Source organism: Chaetodon trifascialis, chromosome 4 (assembly GCF_039877785.1).
Source record: "Chaetodon trifascialis isolate fChaTrf1 chromosome 4, fChaTrf1.hap1, whole genome shotgun sequence".
Taxonomy (NCBI): domain Eukaryota; kingdom Metazoa; phylum Chordata; class Actinopteri; order Chaetodontiformes; family Chaetodontidae; genus Chaetodon; species Chaetodon trifascialis.
The window spans coordinates 11,475,851-11,503,739 of record NC_092059.1 but is presented as its reverse complement, the minus strand read 5'-3'; the positions used below and the strand labels follow the sequence as shown (position 1 = coordinate 11,503,739).

Sequence of the window (27,889 nt, the reverse complement as noted above, 5' to 3'; positions counted from 1 at the left end):
CAGGATGGCGGAGCCTACTCCGCTGCACCTGCTTGGACCCCAGCACAGAGGGAATGGGCCCACAAGTCCTCAGCTGTCCACCCCCAGTCCTGCAGCACACATGTTGGGGACAAAGGGACCGTCTGGCTCTGTCCTGCCCAGGTACAGTGCACTCAAGTGGAGGGTCAGAGGGCGAGGAACCAGCCCTGAGGCGCATTCGGCCTCTGGATCTGAGGCTGACACAGGGGACACAGTCACAACCTCTGTGTTCCATGTAAAGGGCACTCAGAGTGGAATGAGATGAGAGGGGACAGAGACACTCTGAAATGAGGGTCACAGGAGAAGCAGTGCAGCCAAGCAAGCTCTAAGGGCGTCCGATTCTGGGTCCTAAGCAGAGGAGGAGGGGAGGTGGGGGGCAGGACACTCTCTGGACCTGGGACTCTGAAACTTTAATGTCTGTCTGGCTCCTTGTGTCTGCACTTCGGAGGCTGGCAGCTCTCTTAATACCTGGCTTTGGAGATGTCAAATCCTTTTTTCATCTCATTCCCTGTCAGCTTTGTTCACGCTATCTTCAGCCTTCAGTCCATTTCAGGTTAAGATAAATGCAGCCTGTATGTGAGATATAAACTCTGCAATGGATCTCCCTCAGCATGATTTCAGTAAGGACTTAAAAAGTACGTATGCTTTGTCACCACACAGAACAATATTGCATTTGTGTTGTTTAGGTGTTTTGGAAGAAGTAAATGGGTCTGATCATACAATCAAACAGAGAGATAATAGCGAGTTTTGTTCCTGTCACTCTAGTAATGATGTGAAAAACAGCTCGGCTTGCAATCTGAAGTACAAAGAGAATCAGCTTTGCTCCTGAGCGTGTTGTCAATGTATATTTCAGTAGCAACAAAAAGCTGTGGGTAAACTGAGGTTTATATGGTGAATTTTTGATCTGCTCCCTGTTAGACTGACACACACCGTGTGCAGGAGCTAAGCTCCACCCGTCTGTCCTTGCAGATCAAGGTCAGATGCATATTTTATGTTTGCGATATTTGTGGGTGCACTTGATGTTCCATAACAGAAATGGAACGACAATGAAACTAATGGAAGTGCGCTGCTCGGACCACTGCCATGTGCGTGCAAAGCATGCCAAATTCAGCAAACCTGAGATGTTTTTCGCACCTACAGTATGAATAAGGCCTACCTGTCCTTACGTAAGAATTGGGTTCGCAGCAGGCTCTCACATGGTACAGAGGCTGCTGTCTGTCAGAGGTGCTCTGGCTTGAACTACTCCACAGCTGACATCACAGTCCATCTATTTTTCATAGCCAACATCTGCTTGGCTTGCTACATTGTCACTATGATTTGCATCAGCTCCCCAGATTCCATGTATAAAACCAACACATGGAAGGTGACAAGAGTAGTGTGCACAAAAAGCTTCAGTCAGTGTGCTTTGGGATGATGTCTTTACAGGGTTTGATGTAGAGATAAGAATTAATTCATCTGCACAGAAAAAAAAAATGCTGTTTCCATCAATAAAAGTGGAGTAAAGCTTACTGCTGAAAGCTGACAATAGGCAAATGCTAAGTCTACCTGAGGACAAAGGAAACGCAGACAGCCAGAGTAGGGCGGACACGCTGCAGCTAGTAAACATGGTGAACTGTTTACTCATATCCAAGTTTCCTATCTGTCTCTACAATGTAAGACTTACTGGCTACTGTAACTTCACAGTGTTATTGGCGGAACATGAGAATCCACAAAAATGGTTGTCCATAACAATATAAATCCACTCAACCCCCCCACCCCAGTGCAATCAATTCTTGTTCCAGCATGAAAAGCCATTTTCTTCTCCTCCATGTCATAATGAAAACAAATGCATTCATTTCTCAAGCAGAAATGCAGCTGATGCAGAAAAATTATTCTGAACTTACTGACAAGGACCCAATTGTGTGTGTGTGTGTGTGTGTGTGTGTGTGTGTGTGTGTGTGTGTGTGTGTGTGTGTGTGTGTGTGTGTGTGTGTGTGTGTGTGTGTGTATAGATCCATGAGTGCTGATTCAGTATGCTGCAAGGTCCACGTGAATTTTTTTTCTAGCTCTCCATAAGGTGCACATGTCGGTAAGGAGCTTTTCCACCGTTGCTCGAGATGTGAGCTTTCAGACTGGCAATTTTCAACTTAAATATATGTTTTTCTTCCTTTAAAGAAAGAAAGAATGGACAGTAAGCGGAACCATCTATTGTGCAGTGAGTCAAAGCCATGATGCCCTTGTCATAAGCATTTGTATATGTTAGCATTATCTCTGCCTGGAATACAAATATGAATGCTACGACAAAATATAATTCAAACGACACACTTAAAATATCTTCTCTTTAAGAGTACACAGGCAGCCAGGAAATTCACAGGTGGAGGCCTGGGGCTTATGTGCAAGCGTGTGTGGGCTGCAGCTAGGTGCGTGTAAGCTAGCCTTAAATAAAAGATTAACCTGCATGTCCCTGACGTGTTATGAGAGCACCAGGCAGAGGTAGTTGTGCAAGCAGGCAGGCAGGAAGGTAGGCAAGCAGGCAGGCGTGTGGGGAGCAAGAAAGACACCCAGAGGTGGCTTTTCTACCAGCTGAAGTCAGTCAGGGTGACAGACGGAGCTGGGGTGTCTACGCCTTCCCACACCCGCCCGACCCTCACGCCACGCTGGCATCATTGGAGCTGACAAGAGCAAGTCCACAGGAAGCTGAGAGGACGCTGAGGACCTGTCTGTCTCTCCTACCTTTGAGAGGTTCACACCTTGTCAGCAAACACTCACAGGTTGGTCAAGCCGCAAACACCGATGGGAAACATATATCGTGAGATGCAAGCAAGCCAACACTGACTAATGTTTGCTTGTGAGTGCAGTTGTCAGCATTTGAAATCGTAAGGCTGACAGAAAAGTACAACACAAAATGTAAGCACCCTTACTGATGGCACATGCAGCAAAAGACTGCTTGAATCAGTGAATTCACTGGCGGAAACCTTCAGTCTTGTAATGCTAAAATATTGAAACTATTATCCGAGTACATGTTTTAAAATTTTCAGTCAGTGAATTTATTCAAATTCTTAAACTTTGTTCTATACTCATCATACTCCTTCACACTGCATAACAGAGTATGAAGGCCTGAACGCTCCCATCAATATGAATAATGTATAGCTACAGCACACTCTAACTATCCTCAAGAAGTTTCAAACTGAAAATTCAACAATGTAAAAAATCCTCCTGACTTACTCTGAAATCTGGATAAAAGCACCTATCCATCTTAAACCAACGTGCAGATGTTTATGACAGATGAGAACGAGTACAGGTGTATATACGTATCAGCCTCTAAAAATGGGGTTCTCTTTACTACCCAGCAGCATTGCCTTCACCCAGCCCTCCTGCAAACCTGGCTTAGTCTGTTAATGATTTGGATGACTGTTAGAGAGTATAAAGCCCCTTGGCATTCCGTGCTAGAAGAGGGGATCTGTGCTTTGTTAGCCTAAAAGTTTGCACGAGGAAATTGCACCCATGGGAGAATAAAACAGGCATGCACCACAGGGAGGAGATGGAGGGAGGGCAGGATTTATTTATAACTTTTTGCGTTGATGCTAAGTCATCAGAGAGACCTTGTAGTGCAGAGCAGAGAAGTACCCTAAATGGTTTAGAAGTGAGCGAACAAACATTTCTACCTCTCTCACATTCCCCATTTAGGGCCCGAGCAGGTTTACAGCAATTCTGTTCGTTCTTTTAAACTCCCTCCAAATATCTGCTGTTAGCTTGGTTCCTTGCTGCTGCTTGGCAAATCACACTTGAGGGGAAAATCGGGTGGAGAGAGAACATGGTGATGGTGATGATGATGATAGCATGTGGTATCCCAGTGTTATTTTTGTTCACACCATCCTCCATTATCCTGGTGTATCAGACTCTCAGGCTCCATTTTGTGGCCCATTACAGAGGAAGAGGAAGAGGAAGGTGGTCCTAAAGAGGCATTGTTGAGCTGCAGAATATGCTTCAAAGGAGGAGAGAACAGAAGGAGGCAGGAATGGCTGGGCTAGTGGCCATCTCCGGTTTGCAGTCAAAATTGTCATCCCCATTGGCCTTTCGGTTGTACTTAATCTATTACGGGAAATCTAATTCTGTGAGTATGCTGGCGTATATGTCTGTACTTGTGTGTTGACTCTCCTCAGCTGCTTGCTCTCTGAGAATGCCTGCGTGATCTAGACTGCCTGCCTGCCTGGTGCTCTTTAATGAGATTATCAGGAGAAGAGTGTCAGTAAGTAGGATCTAAAATGAAAGCCATTATGGAGCATTATCACAGAGCCGCACCACCCCAACCCTCCCCCACCTGATCCATCTGCTGTATGACCACCCACACAGCCACTACGCCCAGATTACGGCCATGATTAGCACCGCGAAGTGCTGCTTAATTTAAACACCTCTGGAGAACATGTGGCACTTTGCTGCACTGCTGAGTCACGGCGCTTGAACACACGGAGATGGATTTCTTGTTGTGGCAGACGTCGCATTCAAAGGATACTCTACAACACTTGAGCTGTCTGGAAAGATGTTTGACAGTGGGTTTGTGTACAAATGATTTAATTCTTTACAGGTGTGTCCACATTCGACAGTGTCCGGCCAGACCGTCTATCTACACCTACATTTTGCTCTTTCAGCATTCTACGAACAGTCCCTTCAGCACCTAAGCTGTCTGCTTCAATGCAAATATGTTTGAAAAAGAAGATTGTGACTGACGAAGAAAATTTAGATTGTGGTTTGTTGAGAATTTAGAGCTGAGGCTAAAGTATTATACTTCAAAAGCTGGATGCTGTAGTGAATAGGAAGTCCAGTCTTAAAGTCCCAGGATCAGACCAGCAAAAACTGCCAGAATAGAAAGCAAGCATCTAAATCCCTTCGTGCTTTAGGGAAGCTCAGGATAGCAGCTCACCTTGTGCTTTTCCCTTTTCTCTATCCTCTGAAGGAAATGCCTTTGGGGACCACCAAATCATCACACATTATACTACACTATCTCCTAATTTATCCCTGCTTCTGCTTGCGAGTGCGTCAGCCTGCTTTGACTTCACTTTAGGTGATTTTCATGTTTTTACTTCATTGAAGTACCTGCTCCTGTATGGGCTGAGAAATCCTACAAACTTTCAGCTTCTCATATCTTTTCAAAACCTATTGGGTACACCTCAAGTGATACGAGGGCTAAGCAGATTATTGTCTCATGGAAAGTTTATATTTTGGGACACAGCAATATCCCAGCACAGCATAAGCACGCTCCATTTTGTACCTGTGATCTTGTCGCGAACCAGCTTGCAGGACTCGATCTCGCCGATGCTACCGAACAGGCTGCGGAACTCTTCCTGGGTCATGTTCTGGGGCAGGTAGTTGACAATGAGGTTGGTCTTGCTGTCGTCGTTTGTTGGGCCAGTCTGCATGGGCGAGGGGCAGCCGCGGCTGTTGGTGGTCGGCCCGTTGGCTGTGGTGCCTCCTCCGCTGGGGCCATTTGTCACTGGAGCCTCCATGTTACTGATGATCTGGAGCAGGGTAATGGTGAGGAGGTGAGAGAAGAAGAGGAGAGAGGGGGGAGGCGAGTGGAGGTACCATAGAGAGAAAAAAGACAGGGAGGAAGAAGAAGAGAGACGGCATTCATTAGCACAGGCTTCTGTAGCAGTATGGAACACTGAATATGTAGGACGGCATGCAAAGAGCCTATTTTCAAAACTAATTTTTGAAAATGCATGACTCCTGTTGCATTAAGTCAAATCAGCAGTCTGGGTGAAAACGGCTTTTGAAGGCCTGTTTCCAGATTGTGAAAAACACACTTAAAAGGTCCCAAACAAGCTTTGTGCATACAGTATATCACTGCTTGAACAATGGAATTTCACAGTGTTCCTCACAGTGTGGAATCGTGTTACATGATGCATATTTGGGTTCATTTAACAATATATAATGAGATGACAGAAATTAGTGAACCACGAGAGCTTTTTGCCAGATTTGGGTTGATTATTGAGGGCAATGTTGCAAATCCTTGAATGGTTGTGCTTTATATCATATTGTTTTTCAGGATTTGGCATCGATCTGATGAAACACCTTGATTTTCCAGGTGTTTAATCATTTTTGATTTTCGTATTACAAGGCAGAGTAAATAAATAGCTGCAAAGTTGCCTTTATGGATGACGGTTTCCAGTGAAAGGAGGCTGATATTTATGAGCAGCCATGTTGTCATCCAATTATCAACTTGGCGAAAAACAAATTGCCTCTCATATCACAGCGTGTGTATTACGATGCATCAACATTCAATCAAAACATTGCTAAACCCTAACTAAACATATAGTGAACACACATCTCTAAACATTGAGAAACACAACAAACACTGGACGCAGACAGGCTACACAGCTAAATAAGACAGTAAGGGGCATCTATGAAGGCTTCTCTGACAGTTGTCAGAGGGGGCGGCAGCGGGGGCAGCCCCTCAGCTTGCTGTGTGACTGCTGATGCTGCTGCTGTGACAGAGAGAAGTTTGTGTTTTCATATCTGGTTTTCCAGAGCATCTAACGATCAGAGTGTTCTAAAGGGATCCATGAGCTTGCTGTAAGCATGAGGAACAAGAGCAAAAAAAAAAAAAAAATGCTGAGAAGGAGCGAGAGTCAAAAGTCGGAGGAGGAGGGAGGCAGGTTGCACTTTTCTTTTCTACCGGAGCACTCTGATACATATTTAACATAAATGCTCATCCTGAACGAACATTACTCTCCAACCAAAGCAACGTGTGAGGAGAAATTATTCATACATTTGCATAAAAAAACATTTCTTCGATCAAATTAATGGCTTTTGTCGCATATATGTGTGAGTGTGCATGCGAAGGGGGTGTCAGAGCTTCGCAAGCGGAAAGAGTAGAGACAACTAAATCTAATTACTAAATAGTGGGAAGATAAAAGAGACAGAAAGAAGATGGATGCTCTGTTCCAGGCAAAGGTACAGAAAGCATCATTCTGACTTTACTCATGCTTGAAAACTGACTGCTGATAGAATATTTGATTATCATGTTTATTTCTAATCTTTTGAATGTCCTGCAGTGTCCCTCTGCACTGATAATATATCTTGTAGTCCTTGTAACATACAGTATGTGTGTGTGGTTCTTCCTACTGTGATTCTGATTCTGCATAAAGGATCATAAACTCCAGCAAATCCCCACAAAAAGGCCTGTCCATGCCCATTTTAGCACAAACTCACAAGCTTCCATCATACTGCTGCACAGGCACTGTAATGACCTAACATGCTGAAACCCAAATTAAGATGCAAATATTCTTTAATCTGATTCAATCAAATTTTTAAAGTCATCACTCAGATCTCTCCCTTTTCCCTGCTCAGCCATTCAGCTCGCGGTCTATTTTTAACTATTCTTAAGTACACGCAGACAGGCTGCACTTGGAAGCAGGGCTGGTTTTAGCAAGGGAGGAACGGCACACGAGTCGTATTTCACTCTATTTCTGGATTATCAAAAGACCGGACCTGTGTTCTAATAATATAGCTCAAAGCGGAACTTAAAAATTTCCCAGTTTGTCCAGAAATAGTTCTCAAAACCATTTTAGACATTTGCAGTGTGAGTACTTTAATCACTGTACTTTCATCTATCTGCGTCCGTGCAGTAGTAAGCAGAGATGGTGATAAATGTAACAGCAGCCAAATGATAACTCTTTAGTTATACCATTGACATGTTGAAGAGTAACTGCTGTTATTTTCTGTTGAAGAAGAAATTTAAATGGGTTCAAAACAGTTTACTGGTTTACCATCAAAAGGACAACTAGAAAAGTCGAACAGTGCGCAGTTGATTTTCATAAGAAGTGCAGAACAGCAAGCGGCCTGTGGTCTTTATCCCAGTACTTAAAACTGGGAATATCTCGATCTGTAAATGACTATATGAGCAATGTATTGGGATAACAAACGGGGGCTTACATGGGTTCAAACATCCATCTTTTCTCTGACTTTAGGAGGACCTTTCATAAAAAAGGCTGTATTTCAGATTATTTTGTGTTCTTCTTTTCCTCTGAACATTTAAGGAGCAGCTCCAGAAAAATGGAAGTTTATTTTTGCATCTGCTTCCATCCTCTCGTTTTCCACGCACACACACTCACTCGCATGCGTGCACACACTTCTATGCATTCACACTCAGCAGTGAGTGGAAGAGCACTTACTCGAACAGACACACGAACACACACATACAGAGAGAGAGAGAGAACAATGGCCCGAGCCCGCAGCAGAAAACAAACAGACAGGGAGATGTCTAAAAGCTCTCAAGATGAGAGCTGCATGCAAATTGTTCTTTTGACAGTATCCTTTCCTACTCACTCACCACTCTACCACAACAGAGATATAGAGACAGACCGAGAAAGACAGAGGGGGAGAGGGAGCGCGGCGAGGAAGGAGAGAATAGTATCTAGCCATAACAGAGTTGATTGGAGAGGGCCTTATTAAATCTGTTTACATTCCCTGCTGGGCTCCATTCTGTCAGAGAGACTTTCAACTCCATGGGACGCTTTCCGAGGAGTTTTTACACCAAAATGGCTGCCTCTAATTAACAGGAACCTGCCGAGTCCCAGTGGCCAATTATATTCCTCTCCTTGTCCCTGCCCACCAGCATTTGTGCTGCTCAGCAGTCCACTTCATGTTGGTTGTGAGCACTCTGGCTGCCCCTGCTCTCCCACTGTGGAACCTAGTGCTGTGGACAGAACTCACTGTATGTCCTGTTGACTTGGTACAACACGCAGCCCTCTCAAGCTCTCAGCCTCAAGATGCAACTTCTTTTACTTGCAAGTTATAATTCCACTCATGTAGGAGGCAGAGGCAGAGCCAGCGCCGGGCTTCTGGCTGAAAAGTAATACATGTGGACAGCGTGCAGTTGTTGGAAACATAAATGTGTGAGATTGTGTTGGATAGAATTTAGGATAAATGGTTCCCCTTCGAAGTTAAAAGATAACCTGATGGTCATTCGTAAAACGGGCGTCTTAAGAAATAGAAATCGATTTGGCTTGACTCAAACAATGCTGAAGCCACTGTTTGTGCATGGGAGTGTTCAATACAGAGGAAAGGGCGAGAGGAAGACAAATTACTGTAGCGAGAAACTTGAGTGAGTGTCGATGTGTCTGCAGGGAAGTAGAGGTCCATCAGAAATGGCCACGGGTGCAGCTTTGCATGTGTAAATGGAGGATAAACAAGACAATTGATTTCATAATGGATCTAGTATAGATACAAAAACATGAAGATATCCATAGAAATTGAAGCATTTGCATCATAATTTACTGGCTTCTTCAAACATATACAATGGATGAACACATAGGCAGCTCATCTCTGCACACCTTCCTCCACCCTTGCAACCCCAGGTCCTCCCTCCTGCCCTCTGGTCCCATCCATCAGTCTCTGCTCTAGTTCCATCTGTCCCAGTCAGCAGCATCACCAACCACAGCGTATTTATGTAAACACAGTACAATATCATATCATATTACTTCATGGGTGTGTAAAATGGCTGGGCCACCCATTTGGCAGCAGTCGTCTCCTTACCATCTTTGGCTGTGTCAGCAATCCCTTCTCTGCCCAGCCCTGGAGCTGTGGGAGCTCTGCCTGACGCCACTGTGTCTCTGTCGACCCCTATGGAGCGGAGCACAGGGAGGGAGGGACGCACAGCCCACCGTCAGCATCATACACTCACTTTACAAGGTTAGGGTTGGAGTGGGATTTGGGGAGTGGGGGGTGGGGGTGATGGGAAAAATGGCGGCTCACTGGAAAAATACAGTTACACCTTTTACAGTCATTCCACCAGTAAAACTAAAAGACAGGTGGCTCAGGATTTTTGTTTTTGGTTGTTATGGCTGGCTGAGATGAGTGATTCGTCAGTGGGGAAAAATAAATTAGGGTGATGATTGAGATTTGGAAAACTGTATGACTCAAATTGTTGAAATATTGCCTCATGCTGAAAAAGGAATTGCTGAGATAGAAATGGGGGATTAAAGATATTATTTCTTCAGTTGTTTTTCGTCATTTGAGTGGATTGAATAAAACTGCATGTGTGTGTTGAAGCCGGCAGATTGGTGTGGTGACTGCAATGACCTTGGCAGAGTTTATAATGAGGGTTTCCCTCTTGCTCTCTGTGGGTAAACAAGCCGGTGGTTGAAGAGACAGAAATGCCACAAATGAGCAGGAAGTCTGTTCACTAGCTCTCCAGAACAGGGGGCTTAAATGCCTGCAGCTATCCACGGATGCTGCAAGCAGCCAATTTAGCAGGAGAGGAGGAAGAGAGGAGGTATGACCTCTGCCTTCATTTACTCCTTCAGAGAGATGAGGAGAGGGAGCGAGGGATCAGATGGGAGGAGGAAGAAAAGGCGAGGGCTGAGTAATGGGGAAGACACTTCCAATACTTCAAAGAAAGGGAGAGACAGAGGTGGGGGAGGAGAGAGAGTGAGTCTGTACATGTTCTGTTGTCAATGTGTCTTGTAAACTTAGGCAGGAATGCATAATGGAGGTCTAAATGAGAGTGAACTGTCAGCTTGAAAGGCAAAAAGAGGATACAGAGGGGCAGAGAGGTCAGGGTAGAGAAGACGACAAGGAATGGTGTTACTACTGTCTGACAGGTAATGGTGAATATTGAGATATTTGGGGGATGATCGCATAGAAATATCACATTGAGCCACCTTTGTTTTAGTCTGGTGAGGGCTAAAGGGATGCTGTATAAAATAGGAACAACCACTTTCTATTGGTCAGAAACATTAGGTTTTTATTTAAATTTCATTTCTACTATATGATACAAGATATTAGCTGTATTAGATCAACCTCACGCAACTGTGCCGAAGCCAGCGTGGTGTATCTATAACCATCTGAAAGAGTGGACAGTGCCAGGGATAGCTACACCCCTGGGGCTGAGGTGCCCACGCTAGCAACAGTTTGCAGCCACCACATAAAGTATAGTGGATCAACATTGCTGTGAAATGTAAAGTTGAAAAGCTACCCTGAAAAAAGAAAATGTTAGGCAGCGGTGAAACATCAAGAGCATTTTTCACCCATTCTGCAAAGCCGTCAGCGTACATACTGTGTCAGCGCGGAAGGGAATGGTGTGTTGCAGCAAGCAGACAGCGCAGTGTTACTGTAGCATGTACAAATGTGGTGATAAAAATGTAAGAAGCAGCAAGCAGATGTACATGAGTCTCCATTTCAACAGCCAACGTATATTGCTAGAGAGCATAAAGTTGGCAAAAGCGAATATCGCATTTCTCAGAAGTGCGTGTAAGTCTCTGCATCCCATTTCCAAAAACACTGCTCAGTGTCAGTGTTCAGTGCTCAACCATTCGATAAAACAAACGCAGTCTCAGGCATAACACACACACACAACACACACAGACGCGCGGCGCACAATTTCATCTTTCTTCATACTCTCGCTGTCCCTGCGTTTATCACATGAACACACACATGTGCGTCTTCTGATAAAATCTCAAATAACACTGGAATAAGGGTGCAATGCAATTACATTCACCAACCATTGAGATGAAAAACCGCTCATGGATACATTTTCAATTATTCAGGGAATACATTTCAGTCTGTGCTCAGATGCTGGGAAAACTTATTATATAATCAATACACTCTATAACGCCATTAATATTTGATGCCACAAAAGTGCTTCCTGTCTCCTTGGGCTCCCGGCCAATGGTGTCTGGGTACTGCAGTCAAATAGGACGAGCCTCCTTCGCCAACAGCAAGGAAGGGGAGTAAACATTTGTTTTCCTCTACCAGTCGAAAACACCGAAGGCACACGCAGCTTTCTTTTAGATTTACTGTATATGAATCGATCTGAAGTCTTTCTTTCACTTTGTTCTGATGAGACACGCTGAAATCCAGATGACCAGGAAGTTTTTCTTCCATTCCTGTCCTTTTCACCTTCGTCACTCCTCTGAGCTTTTACATCATAAAACCACCACTTTATATTGCTGGCCTGGTGCAGGCTTCCCTCCCCCTTCCCTTACAGAGCTTAGACAATCAATTTACCCTGACTTGGCCAGGATAGATGGAGGCTGTAGAGACTGCGGAGTAGACAGTATGCTGCAGGATCTCTCCGCTGATAGACACACTGCCTGGCAGCTACAAAATGGAGCCAGCATGCAACCATCTGACTTGTTAGACTTCGCCTCACCATCTTGCTTCAGATATTATTGGTGATTTCCTTATGCATCTTATTTTTGACATTATTAGGCTTGTTAAAATAAGAAAATCGGACGACAGAAAATAATGTTGATTGATGAGACGCAGACACTTTAAGGCACATGAATAGATCCAAATATAGTGATAATTTGTGCTGTGTCCCTGTTTTGTGACTGTAAAGTGGCCACACCTGATATTGCAAACTCAGACTGAAACTCCCTCTCAGTCCCCCAAAGTGATACTGAATTGGAGTTCCTATCAAACTGACTGAGACACAAAGAGATTAATACGACTTTACTATCTCCGCTTCTCGGCCAGTCGAGCTCCCTGTAATGCTCTCTGCGCTATTGATTGTTATTTTTCTCTCTCCTCTCCCTTTCTTCCTGGCCGTCTCTCTCTCGCCATCTCTCCACCTCCACCGGCATCTGCCGAGCTCTGAAATGTCCTGCAGGTCAGACGGATGCTGGGCCGGATCAATCAGGGAAAGTAATCTGGGACGCCTCATGCACGCAAGCAGACACGCGCGCGCGCACACACACACACAGACACATTACAGATACTCAGCGACACACACCCCTCCTCTGTTGCACTCTGGCCTGCCTGCCTCCACTCTCATCGATCTGCATCTACTTTACCAAATGGATTCTTCTCTTCTTCTATCCTCCCCCACCTCTTTTCTCTCTGTGTGACTCAGAATAATAAATGTTCCAGACCGCGCGCAAGATGTGTACGTAAGCAATTTTTCATTTAACTTTGGCGTGACTCCCCCCCACCCCCACCCCTTTTCTTTCTCTTTTGTGATGTTTCAGTCTTTCAGTGAGATCGATGCAGCTTTCCCACACACTCCCTCACAGCCCACAGGTAATTGGCACATGCGTGCGTAAGGTCAGAGGTCAGGAGATGACAGGTTAGGCTCTACTATCAAGGAATATGACAGACAGAATGTACGTACATAGGAATTTCAAGATGAATATTTCACAGCAAAGACTCTTTGTTGTCAGATGGTAAACGTCTGATGTTTTGTTCGGTTTCGATTGTTTCTGAAGGGTAAAGAGTCTGGCACAACAAAGGTTTGGCCACATTCAGCATGTATATGTTCATAATTAAAGTGATGTAACTCGTTCTGCTCTATTGAGATTTACCTGGTGATTGTTATTACTCAGGTTTTTTCTTATCTCAAAAATGTTTCTCCAAACCAGCTTGATGCTGCATTGTGGGCAATCAAAAGACGACAGAACATCTTTCAAGGACAACGACTGAGGACCTGCAGTGCTCCATACATACAGTATGTAGTCTCTCTCTTTCTCTCACACACAGACAAAACACACGCACACACACACACACACACACACACACACACACACACACACACACACACACACACACACACACACACACACACACACACACACACAAACACATCACAGTCTCCTTTGCTGAGCCAAACTGTAGGCGGAACTGGAGCCATTTGTCCACTGGCTGAATCCCAACTCTGCACCAACGCATGCAGAAAATTGGTGAGCATCTTGACTCTGGAGATGACACTTCAATTTGTGCAGCTCCAGTGACTGGTGCTCTGCAGTTCCTCCCTTGTGGGGGTGTGAGATCAGCTGGACACCTGCCTAGCTGTTTGGCTGAAGCCTGGAGCATGGGGACTGGGCCTTGGAATTGAAGGCCTGGCTTTGCCTGTCTGCTCAAGTCCCTGTCCCTAAGCCCTAGCCCTAGCCTGGCCTCTCAGGTCCTCATCACAGTTCCCCTAGTTTCACTCCTGTGCCAGTAACAGTCCCTCGCCTGATGCCCCTGACCCCCTATTTCTCCATCCAATCCTCAGCTGCAAGTCAGCGCAGCACCGTCATCCCAAAAGCAGTCTTCCCTTGAACAGCGTCAAATCCCCATCAACAGCTTGCCAGCCTTTGTTCCAGCTCTAGCTGCTGCAGCCAGCATCTCTGCTCTCAGCTCAGTCAAATCAGCAAGATGTCTCTGCTGTGCATTGCTGTCTGTCCTGCTGTAATCCCTGGGTGTGACGGATGGGAGTGATCACTGTTGAGACCCTCAGCTAGGACATTTTGGTGGATTAGAGAGGCTAAATCATCGTCTCATCCGCTACATGGGATTTTATCCTTAATTAAATGTCATTAATGTGGTTAAAGGTTTTAGTCGTGGTGATATCTATCTAACATGTATGGCTTATTCAGTAAGTATTAACGGAAAGCACAAAGACATTCTGAATAAGAGAAAAGGGGTAAAAACAACGCAGGAGACACAGGAAGAATGCTGTCAGCCTACAGTAGGTCTTCATCACGCCTGTCATTAACATGACATATAAGGTTGATCCTTCCCAAGGGGCCCAGCCCTTTTTCTCTCTCCCTTTTCCTTCTTCATAACACAAAAATCACATTTACCATGACCATGTTAAGATCTAACCTGGTTATTTTTACACACTGTGACCGTTCTGTGAATAAACAGAAGTGACACTGCAACAGAGTCCACAACACTGCGATGACAAAAACCTGCACCACTCTGGATTGCATTTATGGGAGTAGCTTGTGTTTCCATGCGATGCTCATTTATGTGTTGAGCTAAAGTTGCTTTTAGCTGGGCTGGGACAGAGGATAGAGGACGCAGGAACAGACAGTGAGGCAGGGAGAGTAGGGAGGCTGATCCATCTGAGTCAGCACCATGTGTCATGAGCGAGGACACCACCTCCACAAGTAGCTGGCAGGTGAATGTGGCCATGCACCTGCGCAGGCAGCCAGCCATTTTAGTGAGGCTGTCTCCTATCTTTAGCGGAAAACACTAAAATACACCAGCGCATACATAAACAAACATATGCAGACATGCAACAGATTCACTCAACTTCCCAACTGTACAGCACGACTGGGCCCACCTGCATGTGTCAGGTCAGAAATAAGCAATTCAGCAGTGTCATGCGAGTGCAGCCAACTAGAAACTGTACATTCCTGGCTTGCTCATGTCTATAGTAATGCTTGTCATATGTATAAAAAAAGGCCTTGAAGAACAAGATAACTGGCAGCAGCAACTTTCCCAAAACGGGGTCTCCAGGAATATTTTCCATGAGCAGTAAGAAGCCCGTAAACTCCTCCGAGTGAACTTAATTTTCTGTATAATTCGCAGAAGGAGTTCTAATTAAAACTGGTTTGAGGCTGGAAGTGGTAATATTGGCTTTGTTGAACAGGTATTTAAAAAGCTTCAAACAGCCTGGAGGTATAGGATAAGAACAAAACCTACAGCACAGCACTTACGCCGAGAACAAGGGAGAGAGAAGAAGCAGAGGCAGAGCTCCTCCTAATCTAATCACTGTTTCCCCCATCAGCTGCATCTCAGACACAGCCTGCTTTTGTGTGTGTGTGTGTGTGTGTGTGTGTGTGTGTGTGTGTGTGTGTGTGCGTGTGTGCGTGTGTGCGTGTGTGCGTGTGTGTGTGTGTGTGAGAGAGAGAGCAAGAGTGAGAGTGTGTTGCGTGTCTGCCTTGCAGCAAATGCATAGAGCTAAATCACATAGACACCAACCGACCGTTGTACTCGAGAATTCATTCCACAGCCTTGGGTACTGTGTGAGGGTGTGGCTGAGTTTATGTCGGAGTGTGGGTGTGTGCGTGTGTGTCTGCGTGTGCCTAGCTAATCTGGTTATTGATTCGGCTCTGAACCGGAGCTCATATAATCAAATAGCTGCAAGGGAAAAGGACAGCCGTCCGTCATCTGTCTTGATGAGTGAACAGTTTGATGGAGGCAATGAATAACTTGGAACTACATGTAGATGTAGAGGAGGTTACTACATCACTGATAGACAAGCTGAAATGTATCCTCTGGCTAATCTCGTGGCAGCCTTCTTTCTATGCTGAGTGACATCACGAAATATCAAATGATTTCATTCCTATTTTCAGACAACAGGTATCCTGCACTTTTCGGGCCTTGTGAAGTTCTACGCCTGCTCTCAGCTGAACATTCATCTACGTATAATCACTTTTTGAATATGCTGTCATCGCAGCAGCCAAACTATTTCAGCCACTTTCTAAATGCCATAAAGTTGCTTTGTACAAGTCATTACACAATCAATTTGGAGTTTGACTTGGGAATTTATGGTGAGGCCATCTTCTGTGAAAATCTAATCTCAGTGTAACTTGATGTGGAGAGTGGTGTAATTTAGAAATGGTTTCTGCTGCTGCAGGAAGAGAGGGGAGAGCGAGACACAAAAGCCTAAATGTATACCAGCACAGCTAACAGACGAGGCCCGCGGCACACCAGCTAAACCATTAAGTGTGGTGTGCATTCAAACGAGCAGATTAATCCCCCCTACTGCTGTACAGTGCAGAGTAATTGAAAATGCCCACAAGAGACGATCTTTGCTCCTATACCGTGTGCATGTGCCAGCGAGGCAACATATAGAAGGCAGTGGCTGATTGCCATAGAAAATTCTGCTACGGCGTTTTAGTCTGACAGCGTGCGCTGGAGAGCCTTGCAGCCTTGAGATAGCACACATTCATCTCTCTACTGTTCCCATTATCTCTCTGCCTGTCCTTTCTCTTGCTGACTTTTTCTCTTTCTACCTCACAATATCAACTTGACAGGTGCGGTTCATGCCTGCTGCTGGCGTTTATCAGTCACGATAAGCATCGGATATCATATTCCCTCCGTTTTCAACTGGTTACGCTGCGAAGGGAGGACAGCATTCCCGACGACTGGGAGGGAACTTGCATTGACTGTGAGAATTTGTATTCCTGTTGGGACAAACGCCTCCATTATCACATTTACTATCTCAAACTGTGGCCTGATAACTGGCACTGAGTCGAGCTGTTTGGTTATCTGTGGTCTCACGCGGGGGAAACCGTACCACTGACCGACAAGAGAAAATAGTCAGGTATTATCTACCTCCTTCCCTGCATTTCTCTAATAATTCATGAGGAGATAGCTTTTCCTTTTAGATAAAGTCTGTCAGCTTCAGCGTTATGATCTTTACGTACAGTGGCCCTGATCTTTATGAGTCACGGACCACAACTGACTTGCAGGTGGACCCTCCATATCCCTCTCTTTATGCTGTGGGAGTTTCCAGTGTCTTGGTATATTGCATAGAGCAAGATCAGCCTTTGTTGTCCCTGTGTTGGTGTTGCTATAGCTGAGATAAGGCAGACCGGAGGCTGCCATGTGGGATGCTGTGTTTGTAGGCCCTAATGTGTCTATTACCAACCACAATGGTGCTATTTTGTAGCATGTTCAGTTGCATGTTCAATCTATAATTCATCTGGCTACAGAAACATATAAATGTTTAATATGTCAGAGGCGGTGAGGCCCGTCGAAAGCATGACCTTGAAATGTCCTTTAAACAACACACAGCAACAGCACTGGGGCCAGTTAAGCTGCCAAAGCCAAACAACAGGCAACGTGCACACACACACACACACACACACACACGCACACACATGCACACACACACACCGCCTGTCTGCCTGCTGATGCTTTCCGCTGCTTTCTGTTCCCTTTTTTCCTGGGATGCAAAATGCAGATGAGACGAGTCAGCCGCTTGTGCACAGTCTCAGGAGAAACTGCCACTCAAATCCAAACATCTGTGTGAATACCAAAACACACAGGGTACAGTGGAGGATGAGAGGAAGAGAAGGAGGAAGGAAGGGGGAGAGAGAGCGGGAGAAAATGAGGGAGAGAGAGAGAGAGAGAGAGAGAGAGAGAGAGAGAGAGAGAGAGAGAGAGAGAGAGAGAGAGAAAGAGAGAGGATTGAGAAAGAATGAGCAGTAAAGTAGCTCAGAAAGCCAGTGTTCCTCTCTCCTTCTGTATCTTTGACTGAACAAAGAAGAGCTATATACACATGAATACCTCTTTCCTCCCACTGTATTTTCCATCGGGATATTTATTCTGAAAAGCAGCGATGCACAACAAGGGCTCGGTCCTGTGTTTGCTAGTGGGCTGAGGCGCTAACACTCCCCAGCTGATTATGTGTCTGTCTGTAGCAGTTTGAGCTGCTGCCAAAGGAATTAGGTCTAGTATTTGTGAATGCTGCTCCCCTCACAGCAGAATGCCTTGCCATGCCTCTCAGATTTCTAGCTTTTTAAAAAGAGAGGGAAAAAAAAACAAAAAACATTTTAAATAAATGAAGGAAATCGCTGTGGAAGCCTATTAAATTTTCAACGTGACCGTTTTGTGAGTCTTCATGTGTGTTTAGGCTTCGCACAAAAGGAATATTTAAAAACCAAAGCGTGCTAATTGGGACAGAGATTGTTACAGCAGCTTCTTATTCAAACAGGCTTTTGGCTCATTAACTGCTTCCATCCAGCTTTTGTTTAAAGGAAAGTGGAAAAGACATTTACAGACAATAAAATATTTTGCGATATTTGTACAGACACTGTACCGCCAAAATAATGATAGACTGCATAACGTACTCGCGCAAAATATGTCAAAGCAGTGGCAAAACCTCGTACCTCAAGGACAAAATGAAAAATGACTTTTTCTTTAGCTTTGTGTCTTCGTAGCGTCATGCCACACCCAAATCAAAACTTAACTTTGTAATAGCTCCTTTACTTTCAAACCATCAATCAACCACGTCTCTGTACTGTAATTATAGATGGAGATTATCAGATTACTATTTTGGACTATATACGTATTTTACATCACAATAATTCACTTACTGTTCTTAAAACTGATTATTACGAGTGCTGCTAATTATAGCATGAATTTAAAAACTAGTTTACATACTATGTTATTGTGGATGAGACTTTCCCTTATACTTAACTGCGTATCAAGGGAAATTTACATTTTTGCGGGTTAAATTAACAAGTATCACACTGTGGAGTCCTGCAGGAGTTCCAGCTGAATGCCTTCCACTCCTATCTGTGGTTAACACATCACTATTACCTCGATCTAAAGAAGCCCGCTCTAAACCTCATTATGATCTGGGGTCAAAGTTAATACACTAAACACATAATTACAGCTAACTCAGAGTGTGTACTGTGCGTGTCTCAGCTCGTCTTCTGTACACGCCTGACTGGGTCTGGCCGCTTACCTAAAGCTCGAGAGGGAACACGCATGGTAAGATATAGGCTACAACACACACACCATTCACTGTACGCACATGCATATTAATTAACTACATACATGAACTATACTACGAATACATGAACACCCACGCTCAATTTGACTGTTTGACTTTAAGCCATTCTGTAGCCAATTACTGCAGGTGTGAAGAACGGCAGCACAACTGTGACTACGCACACGAAACACAAAGCGTAAGGATGCTAAAGGTCCTCTACTTAGATTAACTTAGACTTAGTATTTACTTATTCCACCTCGACAAAGTCTATTTCTTGAATGTCAGTATGAAACATTCTTGTCCTGCACGTTGAGAAACAAAGTGCAACCAGCAAGTCGAACCCACAACATGCATTAATGGCTTCCACCAAAATGCATGCATTTCAGCTGCTCAGTCAAACAAACACAAACTATCAAATTAGCCATACGCCATTTTGAAAACTCTCTCTACAAGCAAATAAGCAGGCTGGGCCCAGGAGAGCAGCTTAAAGGAAGTAAAAACAGGATGCTTAGATTCTGTTATTCTGTGATGAATATCTCAACAGAGCACTGGTCTGGGTGGTCTGCCTCAGTTTGTTAGCTGTTAGCTTATCACAAGAGGTCTCAAATGGTGAAGAACTGATGTAGCTTTTTGTGCAATTTATTTCACAGCAGTTAAACATCATAAAGAATTAGAGCAAATTAGAAATTAGAAGAAATCAGGAACAGTTTGTGTACTAATTGTGTTTTTAGTTTTTGATATTCGTGACGGATTATGAGGAATAAAATATATCTGTGCACTTGGTGTCAGGGTAGGTTTAAATTCCTCTACAATGCTAAAGCTAAGACTGATATTTCTGTCTCTTTATCTCTGTATAGTATATGATGTGACACACCGGACAGTAAATCCTGGAGAGCTAGTGTTTGAGCACAGGAACGCAGGAAAGAAAATGAAGACGCATTCGCTCCTGTGTCTTAACCACTTCTCCGTCTCTCTCCCTCGCTCACTCTATTTGCTTGATGTTTAATCAGGCTCTGGTTAAACATGTCACTCTGCATCTGGACACACGTCAGGCTGATATATATCTGATATACACACACTGCTCACGCAAACGCACACAGGGCCGATACCACAGACGCACAAAGCACAGCACTGGCGGTCGGGTAATTTCATTGATGAAGTGTTATTGTCCTGTTCTTTTTACTTTGGTTTTCACTTGTTAGCTCATCATCCATCGTTTCTTACTCTCCGTCTGAGAATCACCTTCATTGTTCCTCAGACCTGTAATCACCCCAGGACTACATATCGAGCAGCCATCCTTATCTTATGTTTCTCTGGTCTTCAGTTACATAAAAATCACTAAGCACACACTTGGCCAGTGCACTGTAGCTAATAAATTCCTCACACACCCCGCCCTATTAGCATTGATGTGTAACCTTGGAGCTCATGGTGTTCTGCCTGAGGGTAATAGAGCCTCTGTGCGTGTTTGTGTGTATGTATGTGTGAGTGAGTGTGTGTGTGTGTGTGTATGTGCGTCAAATGATGGCCTGTCTCTAGCCCAGGTCCCCTACTGGTTCCCATCAGGAGGCGTCATGGTGCACACTCATATCTAATACCTCCAATGCTGATGAACAGTCGACTTTTTCACCCCTTCTCTCACTGGTCCTTTTCATTCTCCTTTCACGCCCCTATCTGTACATACTAGTCCTATCTGTAAATACAATAAAAACAGTAAACACTCTGCCTCTGCATTAACACCCATCTTCTCACATCATCAGTCGTGTGAGGCCCCTCAATCTACGCATATACACTAAGCCGCTAGCGGTGAGTGTCCAGGGAGACAGCATACCAGCTAGCGGCCCTAGCCTAGTCGCCTTTGTTTCAATTAGCATTTTGATTGCATCCAATGGAAAGAAGCCAGCGCGCAAACAATCAAACATTTACTTGCCGACAAATGAATAATGCTTCCACTGTTCCGCATGCAAATACGAAAGTGAGTCAGTCCACTTTGTGGACGGTCAGACAACCATTTTGAGAAGAAGAGAACAGATGGAAGCAGTGAGAATGCAAAATAATGGTATGAACTCTGTAGTCACAATGGTGACGCAGTATCGGCAATGAAATAAAACTGCGTCTTATGTGACAGGTGAAAACGACAGTGGGGGAAAAATATGGCCGCTAGTTTAGTTAGTCAACCTCTCACTCTGTCGCTTGCACGTGATGGATGAATGGATAAATGGATGCCAAGCTAGCGTGAGTGTAAGGCAAAGCAGATGACTTGGATAGCTAATTGTAATTTCTCTCACGCCGACACCCATTCTCGCAGCCAAACATAATTAAGAAAACACAAGCTCATTCACCAACACTCACATGAGCAACGGTCTTAAAACTTAGAGAAAGCATAGCATTACAATCAACTGTAGTGCGGGCATGCGTGTAACTCCAATACACCTACTCCATCTTTCTCCAGCTCTGACACAGCACATGGACAACGCAAACTCGCACTGTGTACACAAGCGGTGAGACGGATAACATGTCTGCTCCCGTAATTAACAAGGACTACTTTGCATACATGAATATAAAATCCACAAAGGTCCAGTTTCCCGACCATCTTACAGTAGGTTTAGCATCAGCGGTGTGCATTCCATCTCTGCTGCAGTACTATACGCAGGTAAATATTTCAGAGTGGTGCAAAGGCAGGAAAAGGGGGGGGACACCTAAAGCCATGTCTTCAATATAAAATGGGTGCTGTTCCCCGATTTAACCCTCTCTCTCTCCCTCCGTTCCTCTCCCCATCTTTCCTTACCTCTACTCCTGCCTCCACACCTCTCCTATTAGCATGATATCTGGCTCCGTCCCTCCATCTGTCTTCCTCCGTTTCCCATCCTACCCACAAACCTCGGCAGTCTAACCCCCTGCTGCATCCTTCTTTCCTGTATGGAGGAACTTCACATTCTGCACAACAAATAGTTCAATAGTATCACTGTATTGCCTGAGCTCAAAGAGTAACATACATGCTGAAGGTGGGTGATAGTATATCTACAACTACAACCTGCTGTAGCCACTGTAGGCTGCCCAAAATGAAACGATGCCGACAATGTACAGTGGAGTGTAGTGGCAGGCTGCCTCTAGCCTTCTTCCTTACCATCTTAAACCCATTCCACTCCATTTGGGAGACGCCGGCCGTTGTCTCACGCTCTCTCTCTCTCCTCACACAACAGCTACAGCCAAGCCTCAGCAAAGAAAATCCCCTACTCTCTCTTACTCTCTTCCTGCCTTGGTCTCCTGTGACACTGTCTCCTCGTTTCTCTCTCTCCTTCTCACTCTTCCTGTTTCTGCCTGAGTCTTAGCGGCGAGCAGAGAGCAGCATGCTAGAAGCGTACGGAGCAAGCATCGCCTTCTTCCACAGATGCTGAGAGGAGAATGGTGAGCCTGGATGAGAGAGTGCTGGGCTGCAGCAAGCCTCCCTCCCTCCATCCCTCCCTCCCACCGCCACCCGCCCAGTCGCCTGCTCAGCTGGAAGGTCAGAGCCCGCCCACTCCCCCCTCCCCACCTCTATCTTAGAGTTTGTGATTGGCTTCTTGGTTGCCTGTCAGCCCTTGGCCTCACCTCCCCCTCCCTCAGTGTTAACACCTTCGCTCTCTGGCTGGCTCTGAGCCTTCATCGGCACACGCCAGCCTCAGCCTGGTTTGGCAGAGAAAAGGCTCTCTGAATCCCAGCAAAGCAATCAATCGCTGCTGAGGTCTGTGCTTGAGTGAGGCGGGCAGAGCAGCGCGGAGCAGAGCTCTAGGAGAGTGATTGCAGCCTCAGGCACTATGGTAATAGGATGCCTGTGCAGCGCTGTGTATATAAATTAGCTATTACTGAGTGCATCTTAAAATCCCCTGTACATTTACATGACTGTGTATACAGACCAGCTCATTCTCTCTTAGTCCCCGTCTCTTCCACGCAAAACACGCACACTTTCTCACACACACACACACACACACACACACACACACACACACACACACACACACACACACACACACACACACACACACGAAAGACTAATTGCAGCTTTTGTCTTACAAAATAATCATTGGAGTCTTTGAGGAATTGCAAATCAGATTTTTCTCTTTTTCATTTTTTTCTCCCCTCTTAACGCAACAAATACTATAAGTTGTTTTTTAAATAATTTGGCGGAAAAAAAAAAAAAACGTCAGCAGCGGTGGTCAGAGCGGATGCACGCACACAAACGTTTGGACAGTCCGCACACACCTGTCCATACAGGTGTAGCCGACACAGTGAACTGTTTTTAATTGTGTATCTGTAGTAAAAAAAAAAAAAAAAGAAGAAGAAGAAGAAAAAGAAAGAAAAAGAAAAGGCAAAAAGCGGCTGTATGATGGAAGCAAAACAAATCGGTGCGGCGCTACCTGTCCGCCTGCTGCGGTGCGCTACACGGTTAGTCCCCATGAAAATAAAGTCCTGCTGCTTGCAGAATGTGGGCACTATGACGAACAGGTGCCACAGATAAACCTGTGCTCTATCACATCTACTCACCATGACCATTCTCGTGTCAGGCTGTTGGTGTTAGCGGACGGTAACGGCGGGCAAACTGTAAAAAGCCGGTGGAGGAGGAGGAGAGGAGAAGCGGGTGGAGTGGTGGCGGCGCGCGGCAGAGGATGAATGAACCGACGCGGTGGTGTAGTGAGTCCAGCGGAGCCAAAAACTAAACAGAGTGAACCCGTGGGTGTGGAAGTCCCGCAGCCCCGTCCCGCACGAGAGAGGGAGAAAGAGAGAGAGAGGGAGAGAGACACACTCTCGCTCGGTTTAAAAAAAAAAACTAAGACAAAACAACGCGGCGAGAAAAGAGAATCCACTCAAATGTAAAGAGTCGTAGAAAACACCCCTCTACCTTTCCCCCCCAAAAAGCCATCCAGTCACCTCGCGCGCGGTCTCTCATTGGCTGGGAAGGCGCCGACGGGGCGGTGCGCACGCGGATGCGAGTGGAGGAGGCGAGCTCGTGCGGTCCACGGCGCGCGGAGCAAGGAAGCATCATGCGGAGAGAGAGATGCTAAAACAGTTAAGGTGACTTTACGTCCGTGACTGCGCATAATTATCCGCCGCCTGACTGTTAATAATTCTGCATTCAGTCATTGTCCGCGTTAACGCGTGCACGCAGGCTTGTCGCGTGTCGCCGCCTTCATATACGCGCCTTCTTTTGTCATTAAACGCGTATAGAAAGCACGTTATCTGCATTGTTGCTGCAGTGTTTATACTCCCTGTTGTTAAGCCATGTGTGGATCTCTCCTCTGCTGAAAAACAGCGGCAGCAGTTATCCTGTTTTCTCAACAAATACCCTACAATACAGGGTCTTTGCTTCGCAGGGGGGCTAATCTCACCTCGTTTTTTAAGGCAGTTGCTCCTTTTATTATTTTGTTAACTGTCATATGCACCATAAAGTCACAAAACGGTCTATTGTGTTGAGGCGTAATCATAGGCAGTTCAATCAATGCTACTATGTAATTACGATTTACATATTCCACATTGCAGTATATTATAATTGCCACCATAGTTTAGAAATGATAAATATTTATAAAAAGCAAATTTGCTATGCCCAGCAGCAAACCTGCCTCAGGTAGATTTTGTCCAGCTGGCCTCTATCTCTGGCAGACAAGAAGAGGGAGCTCTTGCTTCCTTTAACACATTTACCTGGCAGGCAGGAGTACTTGGCTGCACCTATACGTTTACACACACACACACACACACACACACACACACACACACACACACACACACACACACACACACACTTGCATACAGTCCATTCAAAATGCACATATTGAAATGTGGGTTGGCCCACACCATACTTGGTAAGCACATTCCCGTGCACATACACACATCCACACACAAAATATACACCTATGCACACACTGTCCACTCAGGCCCCTTATGCTTTCATATAAACATTTAACAAATGCTCTGAGACTGGTAATAGCTTCATGTTGCCAGGCATGAGTTCACCAGTTTCCCACAGTCATACAGTTTCCTTTATGCTCAACACAATAAGAGGCAGTCAGCAAGTCAACTCTTTTTCACATGCTGGTTTGTTTCAATTAGCATTCAGCTGTGTGAGGCCTGGCGGAGATAATGTAACTAGCGGACATCCATTAAGCAAATCAAAGAGATCTCTCTGCTCTAACCACCTTAAGACCTGCCCTGATACAGGATCACACATTATTTAGATAGCCCGTCGGCAGGTGATTATAATGTGTCACTAAAAGATTTTACACCATGTTTATAATAAGGTGAAAGACCATCGATATGAAATTTCTGTTGAAAGCTACATTTTTGGATCGCCTCTTTTATTCAAAATGGACTGATGGTTAGTTACATGACAACAGGTCATCGATTAATCGAGCAGTTGGTCAACAGAAAATGAATCTGCAACAATTTTGATCATTGATTTGTTGTTTAAGTTAACTATGAAGCAAAAATGCGAGCTGTGCTCTTGTTCCAGCTTCTGAAATGTGAAGATTTGTTGCTTGTCTTTGGGTTTTGGATTGCTGGCCAGAAAAACAATTTAAAGGCGTCACCTTGGGCTCTGGGGAATTGCAACAGCCACCATTTTTTGGCATTTCATAGACTAAACAATTAATCAAATAATAATGGAAAAAACCTAGATTAAGCCATAATGAAATTAATCATTAGCTGCAGCAGTTATGGTGCTTTTTGTCAGATCATAGCCGTTGAGCGTAGCAGCAAATGATATTCAGGTCTTGAGTAAACCATCTATTGCAAATACAGTCCAGTATGAAATGTTAGGGTCTGAGCCCTGCAGTAATTCACTATAAACCCACACAGTGAAGTGTTTTATATATTCAGCTTGCTACATATGTACGCTCTGCTTATTCACACAAATGTGAATTTCAAACACACACACAATCAGCCACACAAATGAGCTCCCAAATGAATGTGCTTAAAACAGGATAAACAGGATGAAGACAAAGTGTTAGCAACGATGAAGGCTGTTCTGGCAGACCAAAAGAGAGCAGTGAACTATAGCTCCCCAGTCTCTCCACTTCACCCCTGACCTCTCCACCTGCCTGGCCGGCTAGCTAGCTAGCCTAGCGGAACCATGCGCCCGGCATACTAATGAGAATCCTCACCACGCCTTCCATTAAGCCTGAGCGGTACATGCGCGCACACGCACACGCATGCTGTATACACACACACACACACACACAGGGGAAGATGGGCTGAACAAGCATGCTATTGTTTCAGATAAAATAGAATATGCTGGCACTTGCAGTCTGGAGATTTGTACCGATCATATTTTATATAACACAACAGAGGGAGAGTAATGTAGAATGAAACACAAAGAAAACGGATTAAAATAGAAGAGCATCTTTGTCCGTTATCCTTTATGTGCCTCCGTATCTTTTCCACCAAAGAGCAGAAAAAGGCAAAATTTGCAGCTGAATAGTGCAGGCAACAAACCCACAGTTTCCTGTCCATCTTTTATCCTCCTGCTCTGAATTTAATAAAGGCTTTGAGTTGAACCTGGGAAAACTGTTCTCCACCTCACTGCCTCTAATATTTTCCTCTCAACCATGTTTTTATTGTTGCTTTTTAATTCCCTGCTGTAAAGACTGGAAAGTCAGATCCATGGCAATGACTGAATCACAAATGACATCTGTTTTTTTTTTTTTTTTTTGTCTTTGTATGCAGTCCACTTTTAACTGTTAACGTGCAGAGGCATGAGGGGAAATGAGGAAATAGAGGGTGATGATTTTCTTATTTCATAAAGGACAGCATTTTGAGGTTGTTTTCTCCCTCTGTAATATGATCCAAATAACCTTTTCTCTAAATATGATTTGAAAGTGAAAACAGTCTCTCACAGTTGACTTGCTCGGTGTGTCATTTCACTAAATTGCTCTACAGGACCACGGTTTTATAAAGCAATGAAAGTGGCTGCCACTACACAGTAAATTAGCTATAAACACAATCTGCTCTTTGCGGTGTGTTGCGTTATGGAGTGTGTGTGTCTGTGTGGGGAGTTATGATATACAGACACGTACCAAAGATGGAACCATGTTGCTGCCATGTCCTAGTTAAGGGTACACACTGTGCATTGTAATAATGTGTATGGACAGATGGAGGGAGTGGTTGAGATATTTTAGCAAGGGCATCCATGATGAGATACATTGCGGTCTGGAGTTTAGAGATACTGCAGTGTAGCTTGTTATCTTGTGGATTTGGCCCTTCCCCACTCAGTTTATGTCTGTCCGTGAATAAAATGCAATACAGCACTGAATATATGTAAAAATCTCAAAGAGGTAATTAAGGGTAATGAATAAAAAAAGACTAATCTTTCTTAATAACATTCCCAGTTTGTCGGACTTTGCACAAAAAAGTGCCTCGCGTCGATTGGATGCATTATTTGGCCTTTTAAATGATGACTGATGCTAAATAGTTTTTGAGCAGCTAAATGATATTTCTTTCCTCTTGTAAAGTTTTGAAAGTTAAAAAGCTTTTGTGGCTTAAGCCCAGGAGGACCAGCCGTACTGTCAGCAGTGTGAAACCCCATCTCGCTGATTGGCTCTGGCTCACATCCATAAGCACACACCGAATCCACACACACGCACACAAGCACTCCCGTGCACAAGCGTACATGCACAGGTTAAAAGCATATTTTGATTGTTTAATACAATA

At 44.7% G+C, this 27,889-nt stretch overlaps 1 protein-coding gene across 9 annotated transcripts in view; it reads right to left on the bottom strand.

Moving 5' to 3' along the window:
* Positions 1–27,889, bottom strand: part of elavl4 (ELAV like neuron-specific RNA binding protein 4) — a 72,588-nt gene that overhangs the window by 33,071 nt on the left and 11,628 nt on the right. For 4 of the 9 annotated variants that reach the window (XM_070960217.1, XM_070960220.1, XM_070960225.1 and 1 more), the window contains 2 exons: positions 9,535–9,621; positions 5,267–5,513 (listed from right to left, as the gene is read on the bottom strand). In XM_070960217.1, the coding sequence (XP_070816318.1) occupies positions 5,267–5,513; positions 9,535–9,621 (334 nt within the window). Of the gene's footprint in view, positions 1–5,266; positions 5,514–9,534; positions 9,622–22,337; positions 22,668–23,734; positions 24,078–27,889 lie in introns of those variants that run through there. The other 5 variants (XM_070960219.1, XM_070960223.1, XM_070960222.1 and 2 more) reach the window with 5 other exon arrangements.